We start from the raw sequence: 27,138 nt of genomic DNA, 5'->3' as shown, positions 1-27,138 counted from the left end.
GGGCAGTTATAAAACAGATCCAGGGCCAGGCCGAGCACTCAGGGTAAAAGCATCCGGGGGCTCCCAGAGGCCAAGCAGTGAACTCTCAAGGCCAGCGAAGGCCAAATGGGGTTGGGCCATTAGCACTCTGAAGAGAAAGTGGTGGGGGGAGGGAGACTGGGCCTCTCCCCAGCCCCCCCCCACCATGCTCCTTCCTGTGCCGGTTTGCTGCAGACACTTCAGGCCCCCGCACAGCAGCAACAGAGCCCAAGGCCAGGGCTGAGGAGTGGGCGGCTTTACGCCAGCATCCTCTGGGAGAGGGGCCATTTATAACCACCTCCTGTCCTTGCTGGATGACCCCTTCTGGCCTTCGCGGGGCCTTCATAGGCCTAGCTCATCTCCTCCTTGGGAGGGAGGGAGGAAGGAAGGGAAAGAAGGAGGGAGATAGGTACAGACTGTGCCCATTTCATGCCATCACCGAATCTCCAAACCGAAAAGTTGGAAGGCCCCTCCGAGATCTAGTACACATGGCACTGGGGGGTTTTGGTTTTTGAATAAACCAACAAGCATTTATTAAGCACCTGCTGTCTCCTTAGTCTATGTTCTAATGGGGGAGCCAGTCCTACTTTGGGATAGTTCTCACTGTGAGGAAGTTGGTCCTGACATCCGGCCCACCTCTGCCTCCCGGGAATGCCACCAGTCGAGGTCTGCCCTCATGGGCCAAGCAGAACAAGAAATGAGCCTCTTTCTGGAGGCCGGCCCTGCCCTCCCTCAGACTCTTCTCATCCTGGGTCTAAACATCCAGTCAGTCAGTCAATGAACATTTAGTAAGTGCCTACTATGTGCAAACTCCGTGCTCAGTGTGCCAAAGTTAGGTCACCTGACTGGGGTGAACCTTCCTCCTGTCTACAATCAGGGGTTGCATCACGTGGCTCCAGGGCCCCTTCCAGCTCTGGATCTAGGAGTGTCCGGAGGAGAGGAGGGGCCTTGAGGCTGTAGCAGATCGCCACTCATTCGTTATGCACCTACTGTGTGCCAGGCCTGATGCTAAACACTAGGACTACAAAGAGGAAGCAAAAACCCATCCCTGCCCTGGAGGGATTACATTCTAATAACAGAGACAAAACATGAAAGTCAGCACAAACCAGGTAAGTACAGTAGAAAGAGAAGGTGGCCTGAGGGAGGCCACCCTGAGAGGCCTCCTGGAGGAGGTGAGGCTGGAGCCTAGTCCTAAAGGAAGCAGGGATTCTAAGAGTTGGAGGTGGGAGGGAAGGCACTCCAGGCATGGGGAACAGCCAGTGCAAAGGTGTGGAGGTGGGAGATGTGGAGCGACATGTGTGAGAACTAGTGAACTGGCCACCGGGCTGAATCATAGAGTGAGGGAGGGGAGCAGAATGTGAGATGGCTGGAAAGTGAAGCAGGCGGGGAAGAGGATCAAAGGAACCAGAAGGCTCAGGGGGTCATGATGGCTTCCTTCAAGCATCCCAAGGGCCATCCTAAGAGAAGAGATTAGCCCCAGAGAGTAGAAACTGAAAAGAAGCCTGGGATCAGAAGAGACCTGCCAACATTGCCCCTCATTTGAACGTAAGCTCTGGAGGGCAGGGACTCTGTCTTCGCTTGCGGGTCTCTATATCCAGGATGTAGCCCGACACCTAGCACTAGAGACATTCCCTAAGCCTTGACCTGGCTGGCCATGTTTAAGCCCAGGCTGGAGGACCACTGCTCGGGTCTGTTCACGTGAGGATGCACCTGTGTGTCTGCTGAGGGCCCATTTGGAGCCAGCTGAAATGGCCTGCCTAACGTTATATAGGAGAGAGGCCTCGAAGCCAGAACCGGCCCCTCCTCATCTTCTCCACTTCCTTGTCCCTCAGCACCACCCTCCCATAGCTGGAGAGAAGGTGGCAATTCCAACAGCACGGGCTGGTCCAGCAGAAGGCAGTTCAGCCTCGCAGTCAGAAGACCCGGATTTGAATCCAGACCTGATTCTTCCTAGAGTGTGACCAAGAGCAAGCCACTTATTTTACCTTATCAGCCTCAGTTACCCTGTCTGCAGAACGGGCACAACAATCTCAGCACCGCTTCCCTCATCACCAGGGGGTTGTAAATGTTAATGGGCCTCAGAAATGGGGTCGTGATTCCAAATCATTAACGTTATTACATGGCATTTTTCAAAATCACGAATGTCATTCATGGTATTACACCAAAATGGAAGAAAGAGGGGGTTCTCACGGCCTCATCTCCATCCCTGCCCCGGCCCACAGGGCTCATTTCCTAAGTCTTTGTCCGCGGCCCTTAGCTTGGCCCCTGCCGTCCGCGCTGTGGCGGGAGCAGTAGCGGGCAAGGCTTTGCTCGGCCCTCGGTGACCTGGCCCCAACTCCCCTTCCCTGGCTTCCCCAGCCCTCCTGGGGTGCTGGCCGTGGGCTGATTCAGCAGCCCCGTGGGCTCCCCCTCTCCAGCTGTTATGGGGGAAAGCTGGAAGGCCCAGCCTGGTATCTCAGCTCTGATGGTCAGCAGCTGGGTGGCCCAACCCAGGCAAGACAGGAGTCCTGCTCCTCGCACTTAACCGGCTGTATGACAAAGGGAGCATCACTCAACCTCTCTGCCTCAGTTTCTCCATCTGTAAAGTGAGGAGAATGATAGCACCTACCTCCCCCTAGGTTCTTGAGAGGATCAGAGTGTGTGTGTATATATATATATATGTAGAGAGAGAGAGAGAGATATGGATAGATGGATAGATAGTTAGATAGATAGATAGATAGATAGATAGATCGATCGATACAGACATAGATATGTAAAGCATTTTGCAGATCTAAAGCCCAGCAAATGCTAACTCTTACAGTTGGTACATGCCAGCTCCAAGGCCCCTTCTCACTCTAGATGCTCACTCCTATGATTTAGAATCCAAAGAATTGGGTCTGAACCATGGCTCAGCCATCCTGGCCTGTGTGACCTTGGCTAAGTGGACCGACCTCTCTGGGCCTTGGCTTCAGAAGGGGTCTGCGTCAGAGGGCCTCTGTGTCTCCAGCTGGAAGTCTAAGACTGAATGACTCACTGAGGTCCTCTGGACCCTCATCTGTCATTTGTGAAACTGGGAAAATAATCCTTGTCCTGGGGCAGGGAGGCGGTGAGGTGGTGCAGTGGATGGACTGATGGGCCTGGAGTCAGGAAGCCCCGAGTTCAAATCTGACCTCAGACACTTGCTAATTGTGTGACCCTGGGTAAGTCACTTCACCCTGCTTGCCTCAATTTCCTCATCTGTAAAATGAGCTGGAGAAGGAAATGGCCTAAACCACTCCAGTATCTTTGCCGAGAAAACCCCAGATGAGGTCATGAAGAGTCAGACCGAGCAAAAGTCCTTGGACTACGTCAGTAATAGAGGGAAGGGCTACGTACATCTTAAGGAGCGAGATCAAGTGGAGGGAGCCCAACACATAGTAGGCACTTAATAAATGTTTATGGATTGATCATTTATTTGGAGCAAGAGGACATTAGAGGATCCTAAGACCATCCCTCTCAAGTTGGAATAGTCCTTAGAGGTCCTCCACTCCAGTTTTACAGAGGAGGAAACTGAGGCACAAGGCAGGGGAATGACTTGGCCAAGGTCACACAGACTGTAAAGCCAAGATTCAAACCTAGGTGCTTTGACTTCAGATCCCGAGCCCTTCATTTGGCTGGAATTCTGTGTGACCCTGGGCAAGTCCTTCCCTTCTCTGGGACTTTGTGTCCTCATCTGTAAATTAAAGAGGATTGGACCAGGTGGTCTCTAAGGGCACATGGTCCTGCCCCCTCATCTCCCGCCTTTGTGCCCAGGCCCGGGCATACACGCCTCCTGCGCTTTACTACAAGAGCCACTGTTGACAAGCTCTGCCCGCAGCACTCTCTCCCATTTGAAAGGATTTTCTTACACCTGGACCAGCTCTGGTATTTATGGTTACCTGTATGCACAGGATTCTAGTTCCAGAGCCGGAAGGGACCTGGAGGACATCTAATCAGTCTTCCCCAAAGCATTTATTAAACACCTACTGCATACAAGGCACTGTGGTAAGTGCTAGAGATACAAAGGAAGGCAAAAATGGGGGTCCCAGGCCTCCAAGAGCTCACATCTGTTCAACGGCCACATGCTTGAAGAGGAGAATGCAAATTTGGGAAGGAAAGCTTCTTTCCACTCCAGAGAAACAATGTAAACGGTCAATCAATCAATAAATTTATTAAGCCCTTCTATGCATTGAACCCTGAGCCAAATGCTAGGGACAGAAAGAAACACAGAAGCAGAACCTGCCCTTGGGGAGCTTAGATTCCAGGGAAAGAGACCATAAAATACACATGAAATCAAGACCAAAGGAATTCCAGGAAATGAGAGGGAGCCCACAAAGGGGGATGAATAGTGGCACTTGAGCTAAGTCTGGAAGGAATATTGGGCTTCTAGGAGGTCAGAAGTGAAGAGGGAGCGCATTCCAGGAGGAGGGGACAGCCTGAGCAAAGGCCTGGAGATGGGAGATCGAATGCCAAACTTGGAGTACAGTGAAAAGGCCAGTTTGGCTGTAAAGCTGAATGAGTGAAGGCTAGCAACAGGCAGTTAGTCTGGAAAAGATTGTGGGGCTGGGCTATGGCGGGATTTAAATGCAAAGCCATCGCCCAGTTTAGGTACTGAGTAAATGCTCGCAGAATGGAGGAAAGGCAAGCCGAAGGCTGGAGAGGGAGGAGACTTGTCACAGGTGAATGGCAGAGCAGGGGTTAGAACCCGCAGGGCTCCTGCCACCGTCTTGGTCCACAAGGCCTCTCAAGATTAGACAGCCCTCATATGTTATAGAAAGCAAGGGTCATCACAGGGTGATTCGTCACAGACACTAATCCAGAAGGGGCTTTCGAGGCCATTGGCTCAATTCCCTCATTTTACAAAGGCCCAGAGAAGAAGTGACAGACAGGGTCCCACGGGGTCTGATAAAAAGCATCTGGGGCAGAATTTGAACCCAGGCCTTCCTGCCTCCAAATCCTATGCTCTATTTATGGCAGTCCTTGCCTCTGTTAGAGCCGGCTCAAGCCCCCCCATCTTCCCAAATGAAGATTCCCATCCGCTGAGGGCTGGGGGAGAGCCACTTCTGCCTGGCCTCCTCCACTGGGCCCTCTCACCTTGGTCTCTGTCCTCCTGGTGGTCCCATCCTCAGACGTGACAATGGACACGTGGGACGTGGGCGTGCCTGGGTCTTCCTCCACAGTCACCGTCTCCTCGACCATCTCCTGGGGCTCCTGCATCATTGCCAGGGACGTCTGATTGCCTGGACTTTGCTCCTAGAACGCAGAGAAGGGACAGGTGCTCAGAGGCTGCTGTGCCCGGACGCCACGGGGAGCCACTGACTCCACACAGCTCCTCCACTGCCACCCTCCCAAACACAAGTGCACACGCTTGGCCACGGCTGCCAGCCAGTCATCTCCTTCAGGACACAGCCGCAGCCAATCAGGGAGCATTCTCCCAGGAGAATGGAAGCTCCCTAACGGCAGAGACAGTTTCATTTTTTGTCTTTGTGCCCTCTACACCCTTCACAATGGCTAGCACACAGTAGGTGCTTTATAATGTGCCTCCTTCCTATCTTTCTAGTCTTCTCACACACTAGTCCCCTCCATGCTGTCAGTAAACCAGTCAACAAGCATTTATTAAGTGACTACTATGAGCCAGGAACGGTGAGTCCCACCATCGTGGTCTTGTTGCTGTTCCTCACCCACATGGTTCTGCCTTTTCTCTTTGTGTCTTTGCATTGGCCATCTGCCATGACCGGAGGAGTCTTCCTCCTCACCTCCCCCTCCAAGAGTCTTCAGTTCCCTTCGGGGCCCTTGCTGGGGCCTTCCTCGGTCATCATGCTGGATGTATCTTGTATGAACCTAGTTATCTAATGTCGTATCCCGTGTTAGAATGGGAGGGCAGGGGCTGTTCTCATCTTTCTCTGTCTCCCCACGACATCGGGAAGTGCCTGGTCCACAGTAGGCGCTTAATAATTGCTATTTGATTGACTGGTTTAGTCCACCCTCCCCTAATGAAATATAAAGTTCTCAAGGACACAGACTGTTAGGCGTCTTTGGTCCCCCAGGGTCTGGTGTATACCCCAGGTGCTTACTGGTGCTCGCTGAATTAAATCCAGTTAGTTAGTGCCCAGCATTCGGCCCCAGACCACGACCTGGCCTTCATCACCCTCACTCTCATTGGGGGGTGTGGTGGGGTCATCCCAAGGCAGTCCATCACCCTGGGCATAGGAGGTAGGCTTTCCTGCCACCCAGCCTCCCCACCACGTACAGGCTACCAATCCCCGTCTTGGGGCTAAGGAGACCAAGGCTCATCTTTCCTCCAGAGGGCAGCCTTTGGATACTTCAACATGGCTACCAAGTCCCTGGAGTCTCCTCGGCTTCACCGGCATCAGCTCATGCCCACCCAGTGATCGCCAGTCCCCTCCCCACGCCTGGCCATGTCTTTGCTGGAGTCAGGTACCCAGAGCAGGACAGATGCCTTCCTCTAGTATCAGGAAGTGCCCTGAAGGCAGGGCCTTGACTCCCTCTCTTCTCCCTCTGGGGGCGAGCACAGAACCTTGTACCCGATGGTGCCTAATAAATGCCTGTCAATCAATCAGTGAGCATTTATCAAGCACCTAATGTATGCCAGGCTCTGTGATAAGTGCTGGGAATACAAAGATAAAAATAAAACATCCCCTGCTTTCAAGGGGCTTATCATCTGCTTACACACACACACACACACACACACACACACAATAAATACATACATACATATATATATGTTAACAAACACATACACACACAATTACAAACAGAATTGCTGGCGTGAAACGGGAGGGCAGAGTGGTGGTGATGCCAAGGGCCGCCCTCACCAGGTGGGGACATGAAAGGCTTCTGTTTGAGCCTTCACTGGCATCCGTACCCAGCCCCTTCCCAGGACTGGCCCTTGAACGTTGGGCCAGTTTACTCAGGATCAGTCTGGTTTGCCCCCTAGCTTCCGCCCTGTTCCCTAGGCTCCTGGCACCCTTAGAGAGTGAACAGCAGGCCCTGGACAGAACCACCAGGGAGTTGCCCTCTCCCCCCACCAAATCCCCTCCCCCACTGTTAGCGCTGGCTGTCACCTGCCGCCAAAGGGGCAGGGGTTGTTGAGGAGGTACAGGCCGATGGTTGTGTGGTCGAGGGTTGGCCTTTGTTCTGTCCTTAGATTTTCAGAGGACATCCAGCCCCCACCACCTTCCTGTCTCGGGCAGCTCTCACTGTCCGCACACCAGGCCTGCATTTACAGCTCATTCTCCACCTTGTGCGTGGCCCCAGAGCAGAGAAAAAGGCTCATCCCTTTGCACAGAACAGTTCTTCAGCTCCTCGAACCCAGATCCTGGTCCCCGACCCAGCCTTCTCTTCTCCAGATTCTACACCCATATTGTGTGACTGATGCTCATACGGCATGCTCCCTGCTTTCCTGTCCATCCTCTTCCCAGCATGCTCTAGCTTTCCAACATCCTTCACACACTGGGGCACTTGGGGCTGGACACAAGACTCCAGCTGAGCTCTGACTGAGCCAGAAGGCAGCTGGGCACTCTGGTCCCTCAGCCTTGTGAAATATAGTCTGCAATAGGAATACCAACCACATCATACTGCCAGGCCCTAAACTTGTAGTCCCGGGACCTGAATTTGAATTCTGACTCGGCTATGAACTAGCCATGCATCCGTAGGCAAATAATTTCACCTACTTGGATCTGTTTTCTCATCTGTAAAATGAGAGGGGTTGGGGCCAATGGCCTCCAAGGTCCCTTTCAGCTATAAATCGATGCCCTTATTTTAAAAAATATTTTGTACATTGCCTAACCCAGAGTAGGCACTTAATGCACTCTTGGTGACTGACAGACTCTATGCTCAAGGAGCATGGGGGCTGCCCCCACACGGCCCCAATCCAGAGGAGGGGCTCAATAAGCCTGCAAGGTGCGGGACGGCCCCTTCCTAGGCTGTAAGCTCCTCGAGGGGAGGGACCATGGTGGATCTGACATGCATACGCCCCAGCCTGGGATCCTACACTAGAGAGGTGATGGACAGATGGATGGATGGATGGATGGATGGATGGATGGATGGATGGACGGATAGATGGATGGATGGCCGGAGGGAGGGATGGATGGATGGATGGATGGCCAGAGGGAGGGATGGATGGATGGACGGATAGATGGATGGATGGATGGATGGCTGGAGGGATGGGTGGAGGGAGGGATGGATGGATGGATGGATGGATGGACAGATAGATGGTTGGATGGATGGATGGACAGATAGATGGTTGGATGGATGGATGGACAGATAGATGGAGGGATGGATGGATGGATGAACAGACAGATGGGAAGGTGGACATGGATTAGATAGAGGGACAGATGACTGGATAGACAGATGGAGCGACAGATAAATGGAAACAGATGGATAGATATATAAGAAAGATAGATAAGAGACAGTTGGATGGAGAGAAAGACAGATGGACAGATAGATGTATTGAGACAGAGATAAGAGACAGATAGGTGGCTAGAGCAACATAGACAAATATAGAAGGATGAACAGATGGATGGGCAAAGAGAAACAGACAGACGGATGGATGGACAGACAGACAGAAAACTGAAAGGATGGATTATATTTAATTAAAGAGAATGATAGCGAGGGATGAGGGGAGGCCGAGGGAGGGCCGGGATGAGGGGAGGCCAAGCAAGGCCTTGGGATAAGGGGAGGCAGAGTCTGGCAGATTTGGTTGAAATAAGGAGCTGAGACGCCAGACTGGGCGGAGCCTCGGGTCTTTTCTTGGCCACAGGGCAGGAGGGGGAGGGGCAGCCCCCCCAGGTGTGGCCCTAATCTGGGAAGGATGACAGCACAGGCCAGCCCCAGATCTGTGCCTCTGTGGGCCTCCAGGTCAGGCTATTTTCTACGCAGACAGTCCGGAAGCCCGGGAGAGAATGGCAAACATCTCCGGTCATGCTCACATTGGCAGCCATGCCCCTGCTGGGTGAGCCTTCCCACCCACAATGCCAGAGGCTAGAAGGGACCTTGGGGACCAAGAAGTCCCCCCTGTATCTGAGCAAGAACTCTCTCGATAACTCCCCGACAAGTGGGCATCTACTCTGCTCGGACACCTCCAGTAAACCAGGAGAACCATGAATGAAAGTGTAACAACAGTGTACATGAAAAGCACCCAGAAGGCAGTGCCCAAGACTGGTGCCCACGAAAAGCTAATGAAAAACACCTCAATCTCTCAGGAGAGGCGGGGGGCTGCTGATGCGGAACCCTGAATACTCCCTGATCTCTCAGGAGAGGCGGGGGGCTGCTGGTGCGGAACGCTGAATACACACCAGACCAGGCAGCGGGGGCAGCTGGCTCCGCTTCTCTTTGTCGCAAAGGAAGGTTTTAGGAGGGCGCTCAGTGGGAGATCATGTTGGGAAGTGCTGCTAATATAAAAAATTCAGAGGTCTCAACAAAGCAGTTTCTTTTCGAATCGCAGTGATAAGAGTGGCCAGCATGTGTGGCTTTAAGATCTGCTTTGCATAAGATGACTTGTTTGTCCCTCACAACCACCCTGGGAATTGGGGATACTGTTGTCCCCATTTCACAGACAGGGAGACTGAGGCAGACAGCAGCACCATGATTCGAGCAAGATTCAAACTCAGGACTCTCTCCCTCTGTCATCCAAGGCGTCACCTCTCAAGCCCACCCCTTCTACTTCTGTCGCGTCTCACGGACTGATGCTTCTTGACACAAAGCCCAAAGGTGAGTAGGCTGGAGGCATACTGGGTAGAGTGCTGGACGTGGATCCAGGGAGACCCGAGTTCAAATCCTGCCCCAGACACCAGCTGGGCGGCCTTGGGCCTCTGGCTGCCTCAGTTTCCCCAAATGGAGATCATAATAGCCCCCAGCTCAGAGGGTTATTGTAAGGCTCCAATGAGATAACGAATGTTCTGTGAGCCTTCAATGCTCTATCAGCGCGACCACCATTATCTGCCTCTTTGTAAGCTTCCTGCCTGGCTCAGACCAAGGCTAATCCCAAGTCGATTCTCCTTTATATGCCTCAGTTTCTTTATCTGTAAAGTGGGAGGATGGACAAGCTGTCCTCAAAGATTTCCCCCTCCAGCTCTCAGTCTGTGATCCCATGATTTGCCCTCAAGGCAGCCTCTCAAATACTCAAACACAGTCCTCCAATCCCTCCCTGGGGCCACCCCCTGCTCCTTCAGACCGTCCTCTGTTTGGATTCCATTGCCCCCGGGACTTAGCTTGGTCATATACCAAGAGCACTGGGGTCTCCTTTCATCCTCCAGGGAAAAACAAGTCCACCTCAGAAGACGGCAGAGGGCAGATCACAGGACTGGGCCCTGGGGGGACCTCAGAGAGGACAGTCCAGAAGAGGAAACAGGCTCAGGTGACTTGTCCAAGGTCACACAGCTAGTAAGCAGGATTCGAACTCTGCTCTTCCTTCATACCAATTCAACGCTCCGTCTCTCGGTGTCGAGGCTCAGGAAAGGCAGCTTACTCACACACAGTGAGCAGGGCCTTACATTTAGAGTTCATGCCCCAGGCTTGAGTCTCAGAAACTGCTGTCTGCCTCAGTTTCCTCACCTGTAAAGTGAGGATAATAACAGCCCCTACAGGATCACGTGAGATCATCACTGTAAAGGGCTTAGGGCAGTGGCTGGAACATCGTGAGTGCCATGGAAATGTTGGCAGTTATAACTTTGCAACTCTGGACAAGTTCCTTCCCCTATCTGGGCCTCAGTTTCCTTTTCTGCTCTGGATAGTCACGCTAACGTCCCTTCGATGTCAAAGTCCCAGATCCCAGGGCCCAGCTGGTAACCGGGGCAGACCAAGAGCCGACAGGTGAGAGAGGGAGCCTGGGCCCTGCTCCTCCTCCTCCACAGGGAGTCCAGGAAACCCGACAGCCTCAGGCCACCCCTGCCCCCAGACCCCGGGGCCCTGGGCCGCCCCAACACCATCAGGTTCTTCTCCCTCCCTTTGGGGCCAGCCAGGGTTAGGGAGAGCTGGAAGGGCAGCCCTGGGAGGCCATGCTCTCTCATTTTACTGGTGCTCAAGATAAAAGACCCCCTGCACAATCCCCCAGAGGACCTTGGGCCGGCCCGGAGACTGGAAACTACACAAAGCCAGAAACCCTTCCTAGTGTGCCAATAAAGCCTGGTGTACATGGTTTAGGCTGATTTACGAGGGCCCTGGGGGCTCGTGCCCTCCAGAAGCACCGGAATGTTCCAGTTAACTGAACTATTTTGTATCTATTGCCGGCTCCAGACAGGCCTGAGAGAAAGGGAGGGACAGGGGGGTTGAATGGCTGTGTCCCCCATTAGAAGGTGAGCTTCCTGAGGGCAGGGCAGTCCAGAATATCAAACGGGTCAGGTGCCTTTTCAGGGGTGGGCCCTGTGGTGCAGCTGTATCCTGATGATTCTGCCTTTCCAAAGGGCCATGCTGGGTTCTCAGGCACCTCCCAGCCCTGACATCTCCTGTTCTCAGGCGCCTCCCAGCCCTGACATGCCCTATTTTAAAGCCCCTCCCAGCTCTGACATCCCCTCTTCTGAGGCCCCTCCTAGCCCTGACATCCCCTGTTCTCAGGCCCCTTCCAGCCCTGACATGCCCGGTTTTAAGGCCCCTCCCAGCCCTGACATCCCCTGTTCTCAGGCCCTCCCAGCCCTGACATCCCCTGTTCTCAGGTCCTCCCAGCTCTGATATGCCCTGTTCTCAGGCCCTCCCAGCTCTGACATCCCCTGTTCTCAGGCCCTCCCAGCTCTGACATGCCCTGTTTTCGGCCCCTCCCAGCCCTGACAGTCTCTGTTCTAAGGCTCCTCCAGTATTCTATGGTCCCTCTATTGTTCCACGTTCTGAGGGTCCTCTGATAATTCATCTTTCTGCTGGAGGCCTGGGCACAGTTACCCTAAGGAATCAGAGGTCTCAATTTTCTTTTCCTTTAACCTTCAGCTCCAGCGACCTCTCCTGAAGGAGACCTTTCCTGTTCTCTGCCCCGCCCCCACCCCAGCTTCCAGCCGCTCTGTGTGTATCTCGTGTCCGCACAGATGTTTACAAGCTGTTTCCTCTATCAGAACACGGGCTCCCAGAGGGCAGGGACCAGGTGTTAGGGCTGTTTGGTTGTATCCTCAGTACCCCTGGCACACAGTAAGTGCCTAATAAATGTGTGATGATTAATTTAGATTCAGAGCTGTTGGGGGAAGCGTCTCAGACACAGATCTCCTTGGTGTTCCAGCAACATTTTTTAAAAAAGTAACCATTCGGGATGACACTGTTACATGACCAGGCTTGTTAGAACTATGTGTAAAGTAAGAGTCAGTAAGTAAGGGCCCCAAGAGACTGTCCTGTGAGTAAACACGCGGGCATTTGGGCTGTAGGAAGGCCTTCTTCCTGGGTTTTTGGCTGATTCTAGAGATGAGTGCACCGTCCCCAGCCTAGTAACTGCACCTGAATGTTACAGAATGTAACAGACAGTCCCCTCATTCCTCAGGCCCAGAGAGAGGCAGTGACTTGCCTAGGTCACACAGCAACGTTCTTCATCTCTCATCTAATAAAGGGGCCACGAGAATGGGTACACACACTGAGGTCACGCTCCAAGCTTCCCTGAGCTCGGATGATACAGATGAGAAGAGGGAGGCTCAGAAGGGGACAGATTCTAAGATTGTTGGAGGGCCTTGTGAAGGACTCTGGAGGTCATCTAGTCCAGGCCCCTCATTTTACAGAAGAGGAAACAGGATCGGAGACAGTCATGGCACAGGTGAGATTAGAACTCAGCTCCTCTGACTCCTTCCACAGCACCAACACCGCACTGCCCTCCTCCACACCATGCTGCCTCTGGAGAGAAACCGCCCATTTTCTCAGTTGAGAGAGCTGAGCTAGGTCTATTTGCATTTGGAAAATTAGCAAAAACCTCAAGTGTAAACATCTCATTCAGCTCTGATTAGAAACAGATTATGTCATTAGCAGGCTCCCAGCCTCCCCTGCCAGGCCCGCAGGCTGCCCCCCAGACTATAGGGAGAAGGCTAGGAGTCTTTGCCAGATCTCTGAGGTTTAAATGTTCATACTGAAAATTTAACAACCAGATTCTGCTCATTCTGAAAATTTAACAATCGGATCTTGTTCCAGGTGGATCTAGCATTTCCCTGCCTACCTTTCCCCTCCTTTGCTCCTGTTCAGGAGTTGCTGAATGATGCTAGAGGAAGTCCAGAAACTTTGTTAACCTGGGCCACTACAAATTCATGCTACATAATCTCAACTGGGCCCTCATCGCAGCGCGGCAAACCCTCTGATTTCCCCACAGTGACTGTTTCAAGCGTTCACTCTTTTCCTTAAGCTTCCCAAAGCACCTCTCCCTTGACCCTCTCAGCTGAGTGCCTGGACACGCACACTTCGTTGGAAAAAGGCAGGCCATTCACTGAGAGTTCCTCTTCTCATTCGATATCCCCCTTCCATCTCTGCTAACCAGCAGCCCATAGTTTCTCGCTGTCAACTATACTCAGGGCCCCCATTTCCTCTCTCCGCTCTTTGAAAACCTCTGCAGTCACCAACCTCATCATCTCACCAAAACTGCTCTCTCCAGAGTGACCGGTGATCCCCTAACTTCCAGGTCCAGTGGCTGGCCATTCCTCCATTCCTGACCTCTCTGCAGCCTTGCCACTGTCCATCACCCTCTCTTCCTTGATCCTCTGTTCTCTCTAGTTTTTGGTACACCAGTCTCTTCTGGTCCTCCTCCTACTTATCCCATCGCTCCTCCTCTGACACCTTTGCTAGATCCTCTTCCAGATCATGCCTTCTCACCGTGAGTGGCCATCCCACAGGGCTCTGAGACTTGCTTTTCTTTTCTCTCTCTATACTGTCTTACTTGCTGATCTCATCAGCTTCCTGAGTTCAATGATCTTCTCAATGAAGGTGCCCCTTACACCTCTACCCAGCCCTCACCTCTCTCCTGAGCTCCAGAAAAAACTGGTGGGCACCTCAAGCTTGGAGGCACCCAAGGCATCTCTAACTGAATGCATCCAAAACCTTCCCTCCCCCAGCTTTCCCACCTCCTTGATTTCCCCATCACTGCTGGGGGCCTTGCCTGTCCCCCAACCCAGGTGACGTCCTTGACTCGATCCCTCTTGCACCCAAACATTTCTCAGACACACCCCCTTCTCTACTCTGATACTGATGCGGTCCCCATCACCTGCTACCTGAATGACAGGGAGGGCCTTCTGATTGGTCTTCCTGTCTTAATAAGCTCCCGTTTGGTATTTAAAGCCCTTTGTAGCCTGGCTCTAATCTACCTTTCCAACCTTAATAATTTTAATATAAATTAAATATATTTTAATTCATCTCCTTAATATATTTTCATTAGTCCCCTCCAGGCACACCATGGTTTAGCCTCACACAGGCTGGTCCTCACTGTCCATCTTGGCCCCTTCCCCCTCCCCAAGGCCTGGAATGCCTCCCTTCTCAGGTCAGCCTCTTAGAGTCCTAAGTTTTTCCAAAGCTCAGCTCAGGGGCCACCTCCTCCCTAAGTCTTTCCCGATTACCCTGAAGTCATGTAATCATATACGTACATGTTGTCCTCCTCCTGATACAATGGGAGCCCTGGGCGGGGGCGGGAACTGTTTGTTTTGGGGTTGCCTTTTGCCTCGCACACCCCTGATACCCAGAACTCGGCCTGTTAAGCACACAGTAAGTGTTTAATAAATGTTTATTGACTGATTGAAGCCAATTGAGGAAATCTGGGCCTCAGTTTCCTCTCCTGTACACTAAAGGGATGGAGCTGGACAATCTAAGAATCCTTTCAACTCCAGGTTTTGAAGCCCATATTTCTACCTTTATGTTATATTTCTTCCCTCTTCACATGGTATATTCTAGCTGGAGGTGATTACTATGACTCCCCCTTGTACATTACCCCCTCCGTGCCCTTGCTCACACTGTTCTCTCTTCCTGATGTGCCATCCCTCTCTCCCCCTACAGAGGTTCTTCTTCTATTTGAGGGCCCCCCTGGCAGCCTGAGGATGTCTACAAGGTCCCACAGATGAGTGGTGGGCATGTGGCCTTCATCTGAAGGTGGTCTCTTCCCTTCGTGACCCGGTGCGGAGCCGTTCCCCTTCCCGGCCACCTCTCTGGCCTGCCCAATTCTTCCCCGGCCCACTCCTGGGCCCAAGGCCCAGGAACCACAGGTCTTCCTAATCAAAGGCAGATGTTCCTCTCCCCGGCCAGCTCCAAGTCCCAAGTAGTTAATCTCAAAGACAAATAGTGAGTGCAGTGCCGTGGTCGGTTTGTCTTGGCGGGCACCCCGGCCCCAGCAGGGCCTGGCATTGGAGCCTGGGAAGGGGAGAGGAGGGGAGCAGGGAAGACAAGCAAGCCGGGTGGGAAAGGGGCCAGCACCCCGGGGGAAGGTGAGGGCAGATTTTCAGCGGCAGATACCTCAAAGTTCCTCATGGAAAAAAACTCAGGAGGAATGTTCGACGTGGGCCAGACCCCAGCCCAGTGGGCCTCTCAGTTACGGGCTCCCAGAGGTCATCTGGCGCCCCCAATCGAGGCCCAGCAGGCCTCTGCCCCTGGCTGGCCTGGGGGCCGGAGCAGACAGATGACACCTGGGATGGGCCAGGACCCTGACTAGGCTTAAGGGCTCTGTGTCAACACGAAGGCCTCGATCAAAGCCTTTACATTTGGAAGAGACGCTTTTCTCATAACCACCCTGCACAGTAGCCAGGCCTGGTACTGTCCCCAGTCTATGGGGGGACAAACTGAGGCTGGAAAAATCGCTCACCCCAAGTGATTCAGCAAGTCAGTGGCTGAGCTGGGAGCTGAACCCGGGCCTCAGAACCCCAAGATTTAGAGGTGGGGAGATCTTGACAGCTCCTGAGGCCAATCTCTCCATTTTACAGATAGGGAAACTGAGGCCCAGAGGGGTAAATAACTGACTCGCCCAATGTCATTCGAGAAGCAGTTAGTGTCAAGATTCGAACCCAGGTCTTCTGCCTGCTTTTTCATAGAGCCGGGCCAAAGGAGGATGGGGAATACAAAAAGCTGTGACTCTGCACTGGTAAGGACTGGACCTGGACCTGAATTTTCCAGATCCCGAGTAGGAATAGGGAAGTGCCTCATGCTCCTCTCCCCTACCCCACCCCCACTTTCTAGGCCTCAGTTTCCTCATCTGTAGGCTAAGGGGGCTGCTCTCTGAGGCCTGTCCAGCTCTAAATCTGAGCGCCCTCTACCCTTCAGTGTCTGTCCTGCTCGGCCATTTCCTCTTGGCCCGAGTCCCTCCCTCCACAGGGAGTCCCCATGCTGTAGCCTCTAAGGAGGCTCCACGGTTTTGAAAGAAGGCTAGCCCTTGGGGCAGAGAGCGAGGGTGAGGGGAGCCTGGCTTCGCCTAGCTTTGGTGGGACACAAGCAGCTCGAAGCCATAGGTCAGAAAGGTCGGGGCCAGGCCCGAGCCGCTTGTCCTCCCATCCCAGGCTTGTTCTTGGCCTCAGAAACCACTCACAATTCATGTCCTAACTCTGAAAGGAAGCACCGACCTTGGCACACAGGCGCCAGTGGTCAGACTCAGGCTGCTGACCCCGAGGGACCCCGTGGTCACTTAATGAGAACCTCAGCCTGGCCCGGGGCCCTGTCTCAGGCCAGGGTGCTGGCCTGGCGGGGTTGCAGCCTGTGTCCCTCCCCCCACCAGACAGTGGTCAGGTCTCCTTGCTGGGTCTGGAGTCAAGAGAACACGGATCTCGATCCTCTTTGTTCCTAATTTGCCACGTGACTTGGCCAAGCCGCTGCTCTCCTGTTTCCCCATCGGTAAAATGGAGAAGTTGGGTGAGAGGATCTCAAAGGCCCCACCCTGGCTCTAGGCCTCCTGCACCCCCCTCCTCCTGGGCCAGGCCTGTCCTCCAGGAAGGTGGCATCAACATATTGGCCGTGGATACGCACTGGGGAAAGGCACTGCAGCTCTCTGAGCCTCAGCTCCCCTATCTGGAAAATGGGGCAGAGTCCGTGCCCAGCACAGGAGGTGCTGAGGGAAGCCCTGTGCAACCCTTGAGGGGCAGCAGAGGGAGGGCAGCTCAGCGGTCAGCCAGGCCCTTCCCCAGCCCTGCTCCTGCCTAGCTACAGCAAGCAACAGAGTTCAATAAGGGGACACAAGCCCCAGAGGGCTGCCTAAATGTTTGCAATTAAAGGGTCACAGCTTAGAACCAAGGGGACGGAGCCAGAGCAGGCCTCTTATTTCACAAAAGGGGAAACTGAGGCCCAAGAAAATGAGACTTCCCAAGGCCCCTCCCAGCCCTGACATCCCCTGTTCTAACGCCCTCCCAGCCCTGACATCCCCTGTTCTAAGGGCCCTCATGCCCCTAGCTATGACATTCTATGCTCATAGGATCATGCATCCAGAACTGGAAGGTGCCTTAGCAGCCACTGGGTCTGACAACCTCATTTTACAGCTGGGAGAACTGAGGCCCAGGGGCCAGGTGCCCTCCCTCCCCTCCCCCTGCGCAAACATCCTGTGACGCTGCACACACAGACATCTCTGGTGACGGCAGCCGCCTGGGCTTTCAAAGGATGACAAGATGAGGAATTAAAATGGGATGTTTCATCCTCTGATTTAACCAGGAGAACCACCAAACTTCCTCTCTCAGCTACAGCTAACGCCTGAGATGATAAAGGCCATTAGCTGGAGCGGCTCAGGGGAGGCTGGCCTAGGGACCGAGGGCCATGGGGCCTGTGATCAGAATGGTCACCCCACCCCCACCTGCTGTCTGATGGGAGGGGGGAGGGAGAAGAGGAAGGGAGGAGAGAGACAGAGACAGAGAGAGGAGAGAGGGAGAGAGAGAGGAAGAGAGACATGGACTGAAAACTCAGATGAAACCAGGGAAAATCCATGTCAAGAAGTGAGCTGGAAAGGTCATGCCCAACGCAGCTCCCCTCAGCTGGAACATGGTCTGTCCTAAGCTCCCCCCAGCTCTGCCATCCTATGCCCCATGGTCTAAGCTCCCCCCAGCTCTGCCATCCTGTGCCCCACGTTCTAAGCTCCCCCCAGCTCTGCCATATTATGCTCCACGTTCTAAGCTCCCCCCAGCTCTGCCATCCTGTGCCCCACGTTCTAAGCTCCCCCCAGCTCTGCCATATTACGCTCCACGTTCTAAGCTCCCCCCAGCTCTGCCATATTACGCTCCACATTCTAAGCTCCCCCCAGCTCTGCCATATTACGCTCCACGTTCTAAGCTCCCCCCAGCTCTGCCATCCTGTGCCCCACGTTCTAAGCTCCCCCCAGCTCTGCCATATTATGCTCCACGTTCTAAGCTCCCCCCAGCTCTGCCATATTACGCTCCACGTTCTAAGGTCCCCCCAGCTCTGCCATCCTATGCTCCATGTTCTAAGCTCCCTCTAGCTCTGATGGCACACTCTCCTCCTGTCCAACAGGTGGAGGTTAGGAGAAAGAGCAAAGAGGGACGCCCTGAGAATCCTCCCCGGCACACCATCCCCCAGACAAGGCAGGATTCCTGATGTCCAAGAACCAAGCGGGGTCAGAGAGGGGGTTCTGCTGCCTCGTGCTCGAGCTGCCAAGGGCAGGAGAAATGAGGTTCCCATGGATTCAGCGCCCCACATCACAGCACTTGGCTGCTCTTCCCTGCCCATCCTGACCAGGGACTGGAGCTGGAGGCCTGCGGGCCTCATCCTGGCCTCTACCACTAACCCTGACACTTAGTAGCTGTGGGACCCCCAGCCTCAGTTTCTCTGTCTGTAAAATGAAGAGAACAACACAGGGCTGCCCATATCCCAGGGCTGGGGCTCAGAAAGGCCTTGGTCAAGCACTGCCAATGATGTCATTTATTAAAATGTGGGGGCTGGAGGCCAGTGTAGTCGTGGGTGAGCCTGGGCCTCCTCTTCTGCAAACGGAGGGGGGCGGAGGTGAGTCCCACATTATAATGATAACAGCAGCGGCAGCTAGCTATTGCAATGGGATTTTAGGGCTTGTAAAGGGCCTTACAAATATGTTATCTCCATTTTACGGGTGAAGAGACTGAGACAGACAGAGGTTAAGGACTTGCCCAGGACCTTACAGCGGAGTGGCTGAGGCAGAATTAGAACTCGGGCCCCCCAGGCCCAGGCGCCTGGCTCTCTGCAGGCCTCCATGTCTCACCTAATGGCCGTGGGCCCTGCTTTGGGTCTTCCCAGCCTTTGTCCTCTCCCTCCAATACCCTGACGGCTGCCCAGCCAGGATGGCCTGGGGTCCGGCCTCCCTCCTCTCTACTCTCCCCTCAACGTCAATTTGCCTCCTTCTAGTTTCTACCCACAACCTCTGGCTTTGCTCTCTGCGTCCAAGGAGGAGTCTAGGCTTGCCTCCATAGGACAGTCTTTCAGAGACTTGGGGACACTCTCATGTGCCTTGGAATCACCCCTTCTTTGGGCACCCCCGAGGGCTTCTCCTGTGATGGGCCATCCTGGCAGCCTGCCCCTGGGTACTCGCTGGCTCATTAGTGTCCTTCCTAAAAGGCGGCACCCAGAACTGACCCCCGGACCCCAGATGACTCCGTCCAGGGTACAGGACAGAGATACTCCTGCCTTGTTCTCCCTGGAGGCCATGCCTCAGTTTCCTGTCCTGAACACATGCTTAACTGCTCCCAGTTTGAGCTCTACCCTCACTCCTAATCTCTCCCCTCCCCTGAGCCCCTGAGTCCCAAGTGCCTGGTCAGGACAGGTCACGGGACAGCCACACTCAGTGGGGACCTGGAGACGCACCAGGCCCCAGACTCCTCCTCAGGGCTGACGTCCAGACGTGGAAGGAATGATGGATTCCTGGAGGGTCAGCCCGGCTTGTTCCCCAGGCAGGCTGGGATGCACGGGGTGGAGAATCTGCTAACTTAGCAAGGTGGGCCTCTGCTGTGACTCCCCAGCCTTTGAGGTGGCCCATCCTCTCCTGAGGGGGAAGTTGGGGCAGGGCTAAGGCTGGACTTCAGAGACTTCTGCCAGTCTTTCTAGGGCTCTCTGGCCATGCCCCCATGCCAGGGCCAGCTGGCTTTCTGTGGGGTTCTCAGAGGTCACCTAGACTGACCCTCTGCTTTTACCCAGGAGGCTGCTAGGGTCCAGAGATGGGAGGGAGCGAGGCCACGGTCACAGAGCAAGTTGGGAGGACTGAGGAATCTTGGAGCTGGATGCTTCCTCACTGGTCCAACCTGTCCACTTTACAAAGGGGGAAACAGGCATACGGCCAGCAAGTGACCTCCTCAAAGTCACAAACACAGTCAGTGGAAAAGGTAGGATTCAAACCCAGGTCACCCAATCCCAAATCAACTCCTACCCCAAGGGGTCTCCCTGACAGGGAGCTCATCATTATTTGGCGAATCATCTCCCTCCGTAATTATAGCTCGCATTTATAGAAGGCTTTAAGGTTCACAAAGTGTTTACCATGCATTATCTCATTTGACCCGCACAACCACTCTGGGAGGTGCTCCTATTCACCCATTTCAGAGATGAGAAAACTGAGGCACTGAGGTCACAAAGCTAGCAAGCATGAGAAGCAGAACTTGAAGCAGATGGGCGCTCGCCCCATTTCAATGCCTTCCTGTCCCAGGCAGAGGGGGCCTGCCTTTCCTCCTTTCGGGGGGGAGTGCCCTCCCTAGATCACCAGCCAGAGTTCCTGACTGTTCCTGATGCTTAGCAGAATTCTGGACTGACCCATGAGGAGGTGTCTCTGACTCCAGGCCCAGGCCTCTATGCACTGAGCCACCCACCTCCATTTTTGGACAGCTCTAAATGCTTGGGGAGTGTTCTCTGCTACTGAGTCAAAATCTCTGTCCCTTCGACCTCCCCCACTGCTCCTAATGACCTTACTCCTTGAATTTTACAGATGAGAAGACCGAGGCTGAGAGAAGGAAAGGGGCTTGACCAGCCTCCCGCAGCAAAGGGAGGGAGCAGCCGGACATCATCCCAGCATCCCGACTCCCTTTCCACCCTGGTGCCTCTCTGGTCAGAGGCTGCTTTCTCTAGGAAAGGACCTCAGGACACGGTGATTCATGTGGACACTCCCTCTGCCCTCAGCTGTGGCCCTGGCCCACTCAGGCCTCCCCTAGCCCCCATGGACCTCACTCCCATTCAAGAACTGCTAAGGACTATTTCTGCGTGGCCTGGCCAACAGACCCAAAGCCCTCTGTTCTGCAGAGGCTGAGGAATTCTGTGGACCGAATCCTTCCTAAAACGTGCCCAGAACCAAACACGGACCTCCATCCAGATTGGGTCAGAAGGATTCCAGAGGGGTGCGATCAGGATGGGGAAGGGCCTGGAGGTGGGGGGATGTTTATCTTGGAGAAGAGAAGCGGCGGGAGAGGGAGGATAGCAGTTAGCCCAAGAGAGGTCCCATCAATGTAAAGGCCAGGACGCGGGACCTGAGGATGGGGCCAGTGGAAGCTGCAAGGGCAGACTTAGGAGAATCTCCCCAGACCTGGGACCCGTCCAGAAGCAAGATGGCTGCTTTGGGGGACAAGGAGTCCTCTCTGCTAGAGGCTGCAGGACGGTGGCTCTGGAGGCTCCAGGGGCACTCGTGATGATTCAGCTGAATCTCCTCCTTTTACAGATGAGGACACAGGCCCAGTCACAGGGCTCGGGGGTAACAGACAGGCCTGAAGCCCTGGCCCTCTGACCCCAGGCCGCCTCCTTGTTGGGGAGGCAGGGGCTTCCACGTGCCCCCTCCCCAGGCTGAGATTTCCTAACTCAACAAACATTTGCTCCATTAAACGCGGGCAGGGCCTTGAGCCTGGTTTTTGTGGGGGAAGCCAAGAAGGAAAGTCTAGCCTGGCTCTTTGTAGGGTCACCTCCCTCCCATTCTGGCCATTCTAGAGAGGACATTCACCCTCTCCTGACTCTCTTCCCTTCCCCACCCTGCCCTGCTTCTACCAATGAGCTGCCAGATCTCTGGGATTTCCTCCTAAGCCCTCAGGGGCTGGGGGATCCCCAGAGCCACAGCCCCCAAAGCCAACATGCTCCTGGCTGCCTGGGGATCCACATCCTCGATAACAGTGGGCCTCTGAGAGCCAGCCTGAGCCCAGCCCGGGTGCCCACATCCACCACAATGCACTGAGCAGAGAACGCTCACCCTCGTGGGGCTCTATGCCTCAGTGCCCACCGCGCCTCTGGCACCTGCCAGCCACCAGACCTGCAGGGCTGCTCCCAGATCCCAAGGCTTCCTCTCATCCTTCCGGGGGCTAAACTGCTCCTGCCTGCGGGTTCCCGGCTGGCCTGGCCAGAGATGGGCGCTCGCCCCATTTCAATGCCTTCCTGCCCCAGGCAGAGGGGGCCTGCATTTCCTCTTTTTGGGGGGAGTGCCCTCCCTAGATCACCAGCCAGAATTCCTGACCCCTTAGCGGAATTCTGGACTGGCATGTGGTTGTTCTCTGGAGCTGGCCTGTGCCTGTGTCCACTTGCTACCCTCCTTTCACTGTCTCCCAGGCTCCCTAGGTCTTCCTGGCTTGTTTTTTCCATAACGTCCAGGCCACTTCAATCGGCCACTTCAATCCTTCACTCCCCCCACCCAATTCCCCACAATCTGACTGTGGCTCCAAGTATGGCTTCCTCTCTCCAAGGTTTCCAACCAAAAACCTTCCCTAGGAAACACATCCCTCCCGGAAAGTGTCTTTCCTTCTTCCTCTGAAGCCCACATGGAACACTCATCCCAGGAAACTTGGGTAGTGAGCAGCAAAGGCGAGATTGGAACCCAGGTCCTGTGCCTCCAGAAGCAGAGATCTTAAAGGATCCTAAGAGTGGGATGCACTGTTCTTCTCCTAGAGACACTAAGGATCCAGGGAGGAATTGTGGGCAGGGGGTGGCACCCGCCAGGGTGCCCTCCTCCGCAGAGCCGTTGTGGGGCAGGGCAGGGGGAGGATGCTGAGGATGCTGGAGTTTGAAAAATCCCGCCAGCCAATGGCCAGGGACACGTCCGGGCCTCCCGAACGCCTCTGGGATGGCCCTGGCGGCCGGCCAGGCAAACACTGACCATTCTTTCCATCTCACCGGGCCTGAAAGGGAGCCAGGAGCCCGGCGCGTCTGCTTCCCTGGTGCAACACGGCCCGGCCTTCCCAGCCCCCCACCCCACCCCAGCCACACAATGGAGAGCCGAATGGGGGGGGGGGCAGATACCCAGCAGCCACTGGGCCTGAAAATCAGCTCTGCTTCTGGGAAGACCCTGCCGGGCGGCGTGGCCAGAGCCAGAAGGGGCCACCGAGGGCTCCTCCGAGTCAAACCCCCGCCTTTTACAGACAGGGGAAACTGAGGCCCAGGACTTCCTGGAGAGAATCAGTTAAATAGTAAATATTGTGGAATATCCCCTCAAGCTCAGACTTTCTACCAAACACGCGATGAGAACTGGGATTGTACCAACGGCTGCAGTAGCAACCTCCATTTTTGTAACTGCTCTAGAGGTAATGCGCCATTTTATTTTGACAGACGCTGGGGAACTAGATCATGGGGATGAAGGCCTGGACCTGTGGGTTCATCAGCAGAGGGAAGTCCCAGATGAGGGAAATCCCTCCACCAACACATCAGCCCTTCCCTCTCCATTATTTAGTTTTGGAGAGTCGCCCAAGAAGTGACTCGCCCAGGGTCACACGGTCAGCGTGCGTCAGGCAGGATTCAAACCCAGGACTTCCTGGCCCCAAGGTCAGCTCTCTACCCACTACACCGCACGGCCTCTCCAGCACAACCTGAGTCATCCATGGGTTATATCTCCCATCTTACAGATGGGAGACTGAGACGCACAAAGGAGAGGTAACTTGCCCAGGAATACTCAAAGTGCTGAGTGGTAGGACTCGGGTCCGCTGCCCTGAATTCAACTCCAGCCCTCTGCCCGTCCTGCTGGAAGAGCCCTGGATTGGGAGTCAGAAGACTTTGGTTCAAATCTTGCTCTGCTACGTACTACTTGTGTGGATTTTCCTCCTGGGGAAAACTGAGTCAGAGACAGGGTCACAGAGTTAGCGGGTATCTGGGATAGATTCAAACCCAGGTCCTCCCAATTCTGGCACTCCCTCTAAAAGCGGCCGAGATTCGAATTCAAGGCCTCGGAGTTAAGATCCAAAGTTCGTCCCCCTCCCGAGCTCAGCATTCTATGGGGGGGCAGGGGGGGGCGCTTTGGCCACGCGGCTTCCAGGAGCCTCAGGAAGGGAGGGAGGGACAGGCTGGAGCCCTGGGTCTGAGCAGTGGGAGAAACCCAGGCATACATGTGTGTGCGTGTACACACGTGCACATACACACACGCATGTGCACACACACACATGCACGCACACCCCACCCCCACCACAAGGGCTCCAGGAGGAACAACATTCCTGTCTCTGCTCTATTCTCAAACAGGAAGGGCGAGAGTGGGCAGGAGAGAGCTGGACACAGAGCAGCAGCCTGGCAGCTGGACGGCGGTGGTCAGACAGGCCAGGTGCCATAACTGAGCACCTCAGGGGGCATCGGGCCCACAGCAAGTGGGCATCCAGACCTTGAAGACCTTCAGGGATAGGGAACTCACTACCTGCCACAGCAGCCCAGGACACTTAGGGACAGCTCCAATTGGGAGGAAGTGTCATGACTTCAAACAGCTTCCCCCCATCCCTGACTCTGCCCTCTGGGGTCAAGGGAACAAGGCCAGTCCCTGTTCCCCAGACAGATAGAGCCCTGTGGGGCCCGGCCTAGAACACACTTATCATGTGTCCCACACACACCCCCTGGCCCTTCAGACGGCTCCCATCAACACTTCGCTATCTGGGCTCTCTCCTCTGAACATCTTCCAACATGGACTTGCCTATACCACGACACCCAGAACTGGGGACAAGGCTCAGGGTGGAGGTGTGCTAACTAGGTCAGAGGCCCACCATCTGATGACCCTTCTAGGCCTGGATGCCTGAGGTCACAGGCGTAACAGACGGTACAAAGAGAGTGGGAGCAAATGACACGGGCTGAGAGAGGGTCCCAGGGAGAGGTGCGGTCAGCACCAGGCTCCAGGGCCTTTGCTCCGCTCCCCTCCTGGCCAGGCTGGAGCTAGGCCCTCCACACTCCAGGCTGCTGCCTCTCTGTCCTTCCCAAGCTGGAAATGCCGGCCTCCACAGGGGTCTGAGCAGTGCAAAGGGCAGAGCTGGCCCAGGACGCTCCTCCCTCTGGACCCAGCCAGAGATGGAGGGGGCCAGGCTGAGCTGGCTGCCTGCCCTCCCAGAGGCTCCAGAGTCAGAGAGGAGAACACTGGCCTGCTCCAGCCAGACGGCCTTGCTTCTGGACAGCCTCACTTCTGAATGGTTTCTGGGCAGGCCTGGGAGATCCCCAAGAGGGAGGGGGCCAGGACATTTCCTGGGGCCCAGGACAGTGGGGGGCTGGAATGCTTGAGGGCCCCCCTGAGAGGGAAGACGTCCTCCACAGGGGAAGGGGACCTATTGCGTTTTCATAGGATCCTAGAGGGACCCAAACCCCTCCTCCTCCTTATTTTACAGATAGGGAAACAGAGGTCCAGAGCGGGGAAGGGGCCTGCCCAGAGGCACACAGCTGTCATATGTCTTCGGAGGGAAGTGAACCCAGATCTTTCTGACTCCATGCCCAATTCTCCTGCCCAGCTTTCTGTGCTCACTCTCCAAACAGCCAGTGTGGTAGAAATGTGTGTGTGCGGGTGTGCCCTGGGGGAGGCTAGCAGCAGGGCAGTTCTGCCCCATGCCACATCCTGTTTTCTATCTCATGGACAAGGCCAGGGCCCTCAGCCACATCCCACAGGTCCTCTCTCAGGCAGCCCAGTGGGTGACAACGCTGACCGCATGGCCACCCAGCCCCCATCCACCCTCATTAGGTCTTAGCATTGCCATGGCCTCCAGGCATTTCCTCTCTCCCACCCAACTCCCAAAACCTCCTCTTCCTACAGAGAGAAGAACTCAGCACCCTCCTGCTCGCAAAACCTCCCCATCACCTCTAGGAGCAAATACATTCCCAAGACCAGCATTCGAGGCCCTTTGCTATTGGCGCTGGCCTGCTTTTACGTGTCTGTCCTCTGTGTTCTGACCAAAAGCCTCCATTCCATCTGGCCCTTCCTGGCCCCGGGCACATGTCATCCCTTGTGGGGGGAGGGCCTCCCTGGGTCCCGCTCCCTCCCCCTCCATCTCTCCCTGGCTCAGGACCACCAGAATTAGGAGGGGCCTTCCCACAGCCTTTTAACCTACTCCAGAGTGAAAGGTGGATTTGGCCTTTCTCTGTCCCCAGCTTCCATCCCTAACTCTGTGCAATGGAAGACCGGAGAGGTCACCAGGGCCAACCTCCAAAGCAGAGGGGGAGGCCCCTCTGCGGCATTTCCCGTGGAACACTTCCCTTAACAGCGAGCTCGTCACCTTGCAAGGCAATCCCTCATTTTATCATTACCATTCGTTATCACAGGGAGGGGGAGGATTGCAGAGATGGGTCCCCCAGGAGGGCGGCAGACTGAGGGACGTGAGCGCCATTTTATAAAAACGCTCAGAACTGGCATTTGGGTAGAATCTGAAAGTCTACAAAGGCTTTATACGGGTTGGAGCCTCCCCAAACACCAGGCATCAGTAACACCATGGTTATGATCTTCATCGTACAAATGGAGAAACCGAGGCTCACCCAGAGTCGCTCAGTGACAAGGCATCTGAGGCAGTATGAGGGCAAAGGCCACCAACCCCAACCCCGCATTTACAGCAGAGGAAACTGAGGCACAGGTGGGGACAGCTCCTGTCGAAGGGCATTGTGGGATTGAGGAATCCTAGACCTTGAGCTGCAAGCTGGTGGGGGGGGGGGGAGGTGCTAGGAGGCCCTCTTGGTCTGGTCCTCCCATTCCACAGATGAGGACGGGCTGTCCAAGGTCACAGAGGGAGTGAACAGGGGGCTCCTGCCTCTCAGAGCCTGCCATCCACAGCTCGGAGGGCCTGAGGTGGGCTCAGAGCAGCCCTCAGGGCCTCCCATCCTGGGAAGCTGCCTCAGGGTACCCCTCCAGCTCCTTGGGGCCCTCTGAGGCCATGCTCCAAAGCTCCCTCTGCTTCCCCAGCTCTGGAGTGGGGAAGGGGAGCCCAGCCCACCAGTTCTTCCTCTGGTCCCTTCTCCACCATGGGAAATTGGCCTGAATCAGCAGATTTCCCTCCAGATCAGAAAGAGCCCCTTGGGGCAAAGTGCCGGGCACTCCCCTGGGGGGAG

General features: G+C 54.9%; 1 protein-coding gene across 2 annotated transcripts in view; it reads right to left on the bottom strand.

Annotated features, from left to right (window-relative positions):
• ARVCF (ARVCF delta catenin family member) overlaps positions 1–27,138 on the bottom strand; it is a 129,846-nt gene that overhangs the window by 61,123 nt on the left and 41,585 nt on the right. For both annotated transcript variants that reach the window (XM_036766813.1, XM_036766819.1), the window contains one exon: positions 5,110–5,268. In XM_036766813.1, the coding sequence (XP_036622708.1) occupies positions 5,110–5,268 (159 nt within the window). The remainder of the gene's footprint in view (positions 1–5,109; positions 5,269–27,138) is intronic.

Source organism: Trichosurus vulpecula, chromosome 1, assembly GCF_011100635.1.
Source record: "Trichosurus vulpecula isolate mTriVul1 chromosome 1, mTriVul1.pri, whole genome shotgun sequence".
Lineage (NCBI taxonomy): Eukaryota > Metazoa > Chordata > Mammalia > Diprotodontia > Phalangeridae > Trichosurus > Trichosurus vulpecula.
This window is presented reverse-complemented; position numbering and strand designations above follow the sequence as displayed.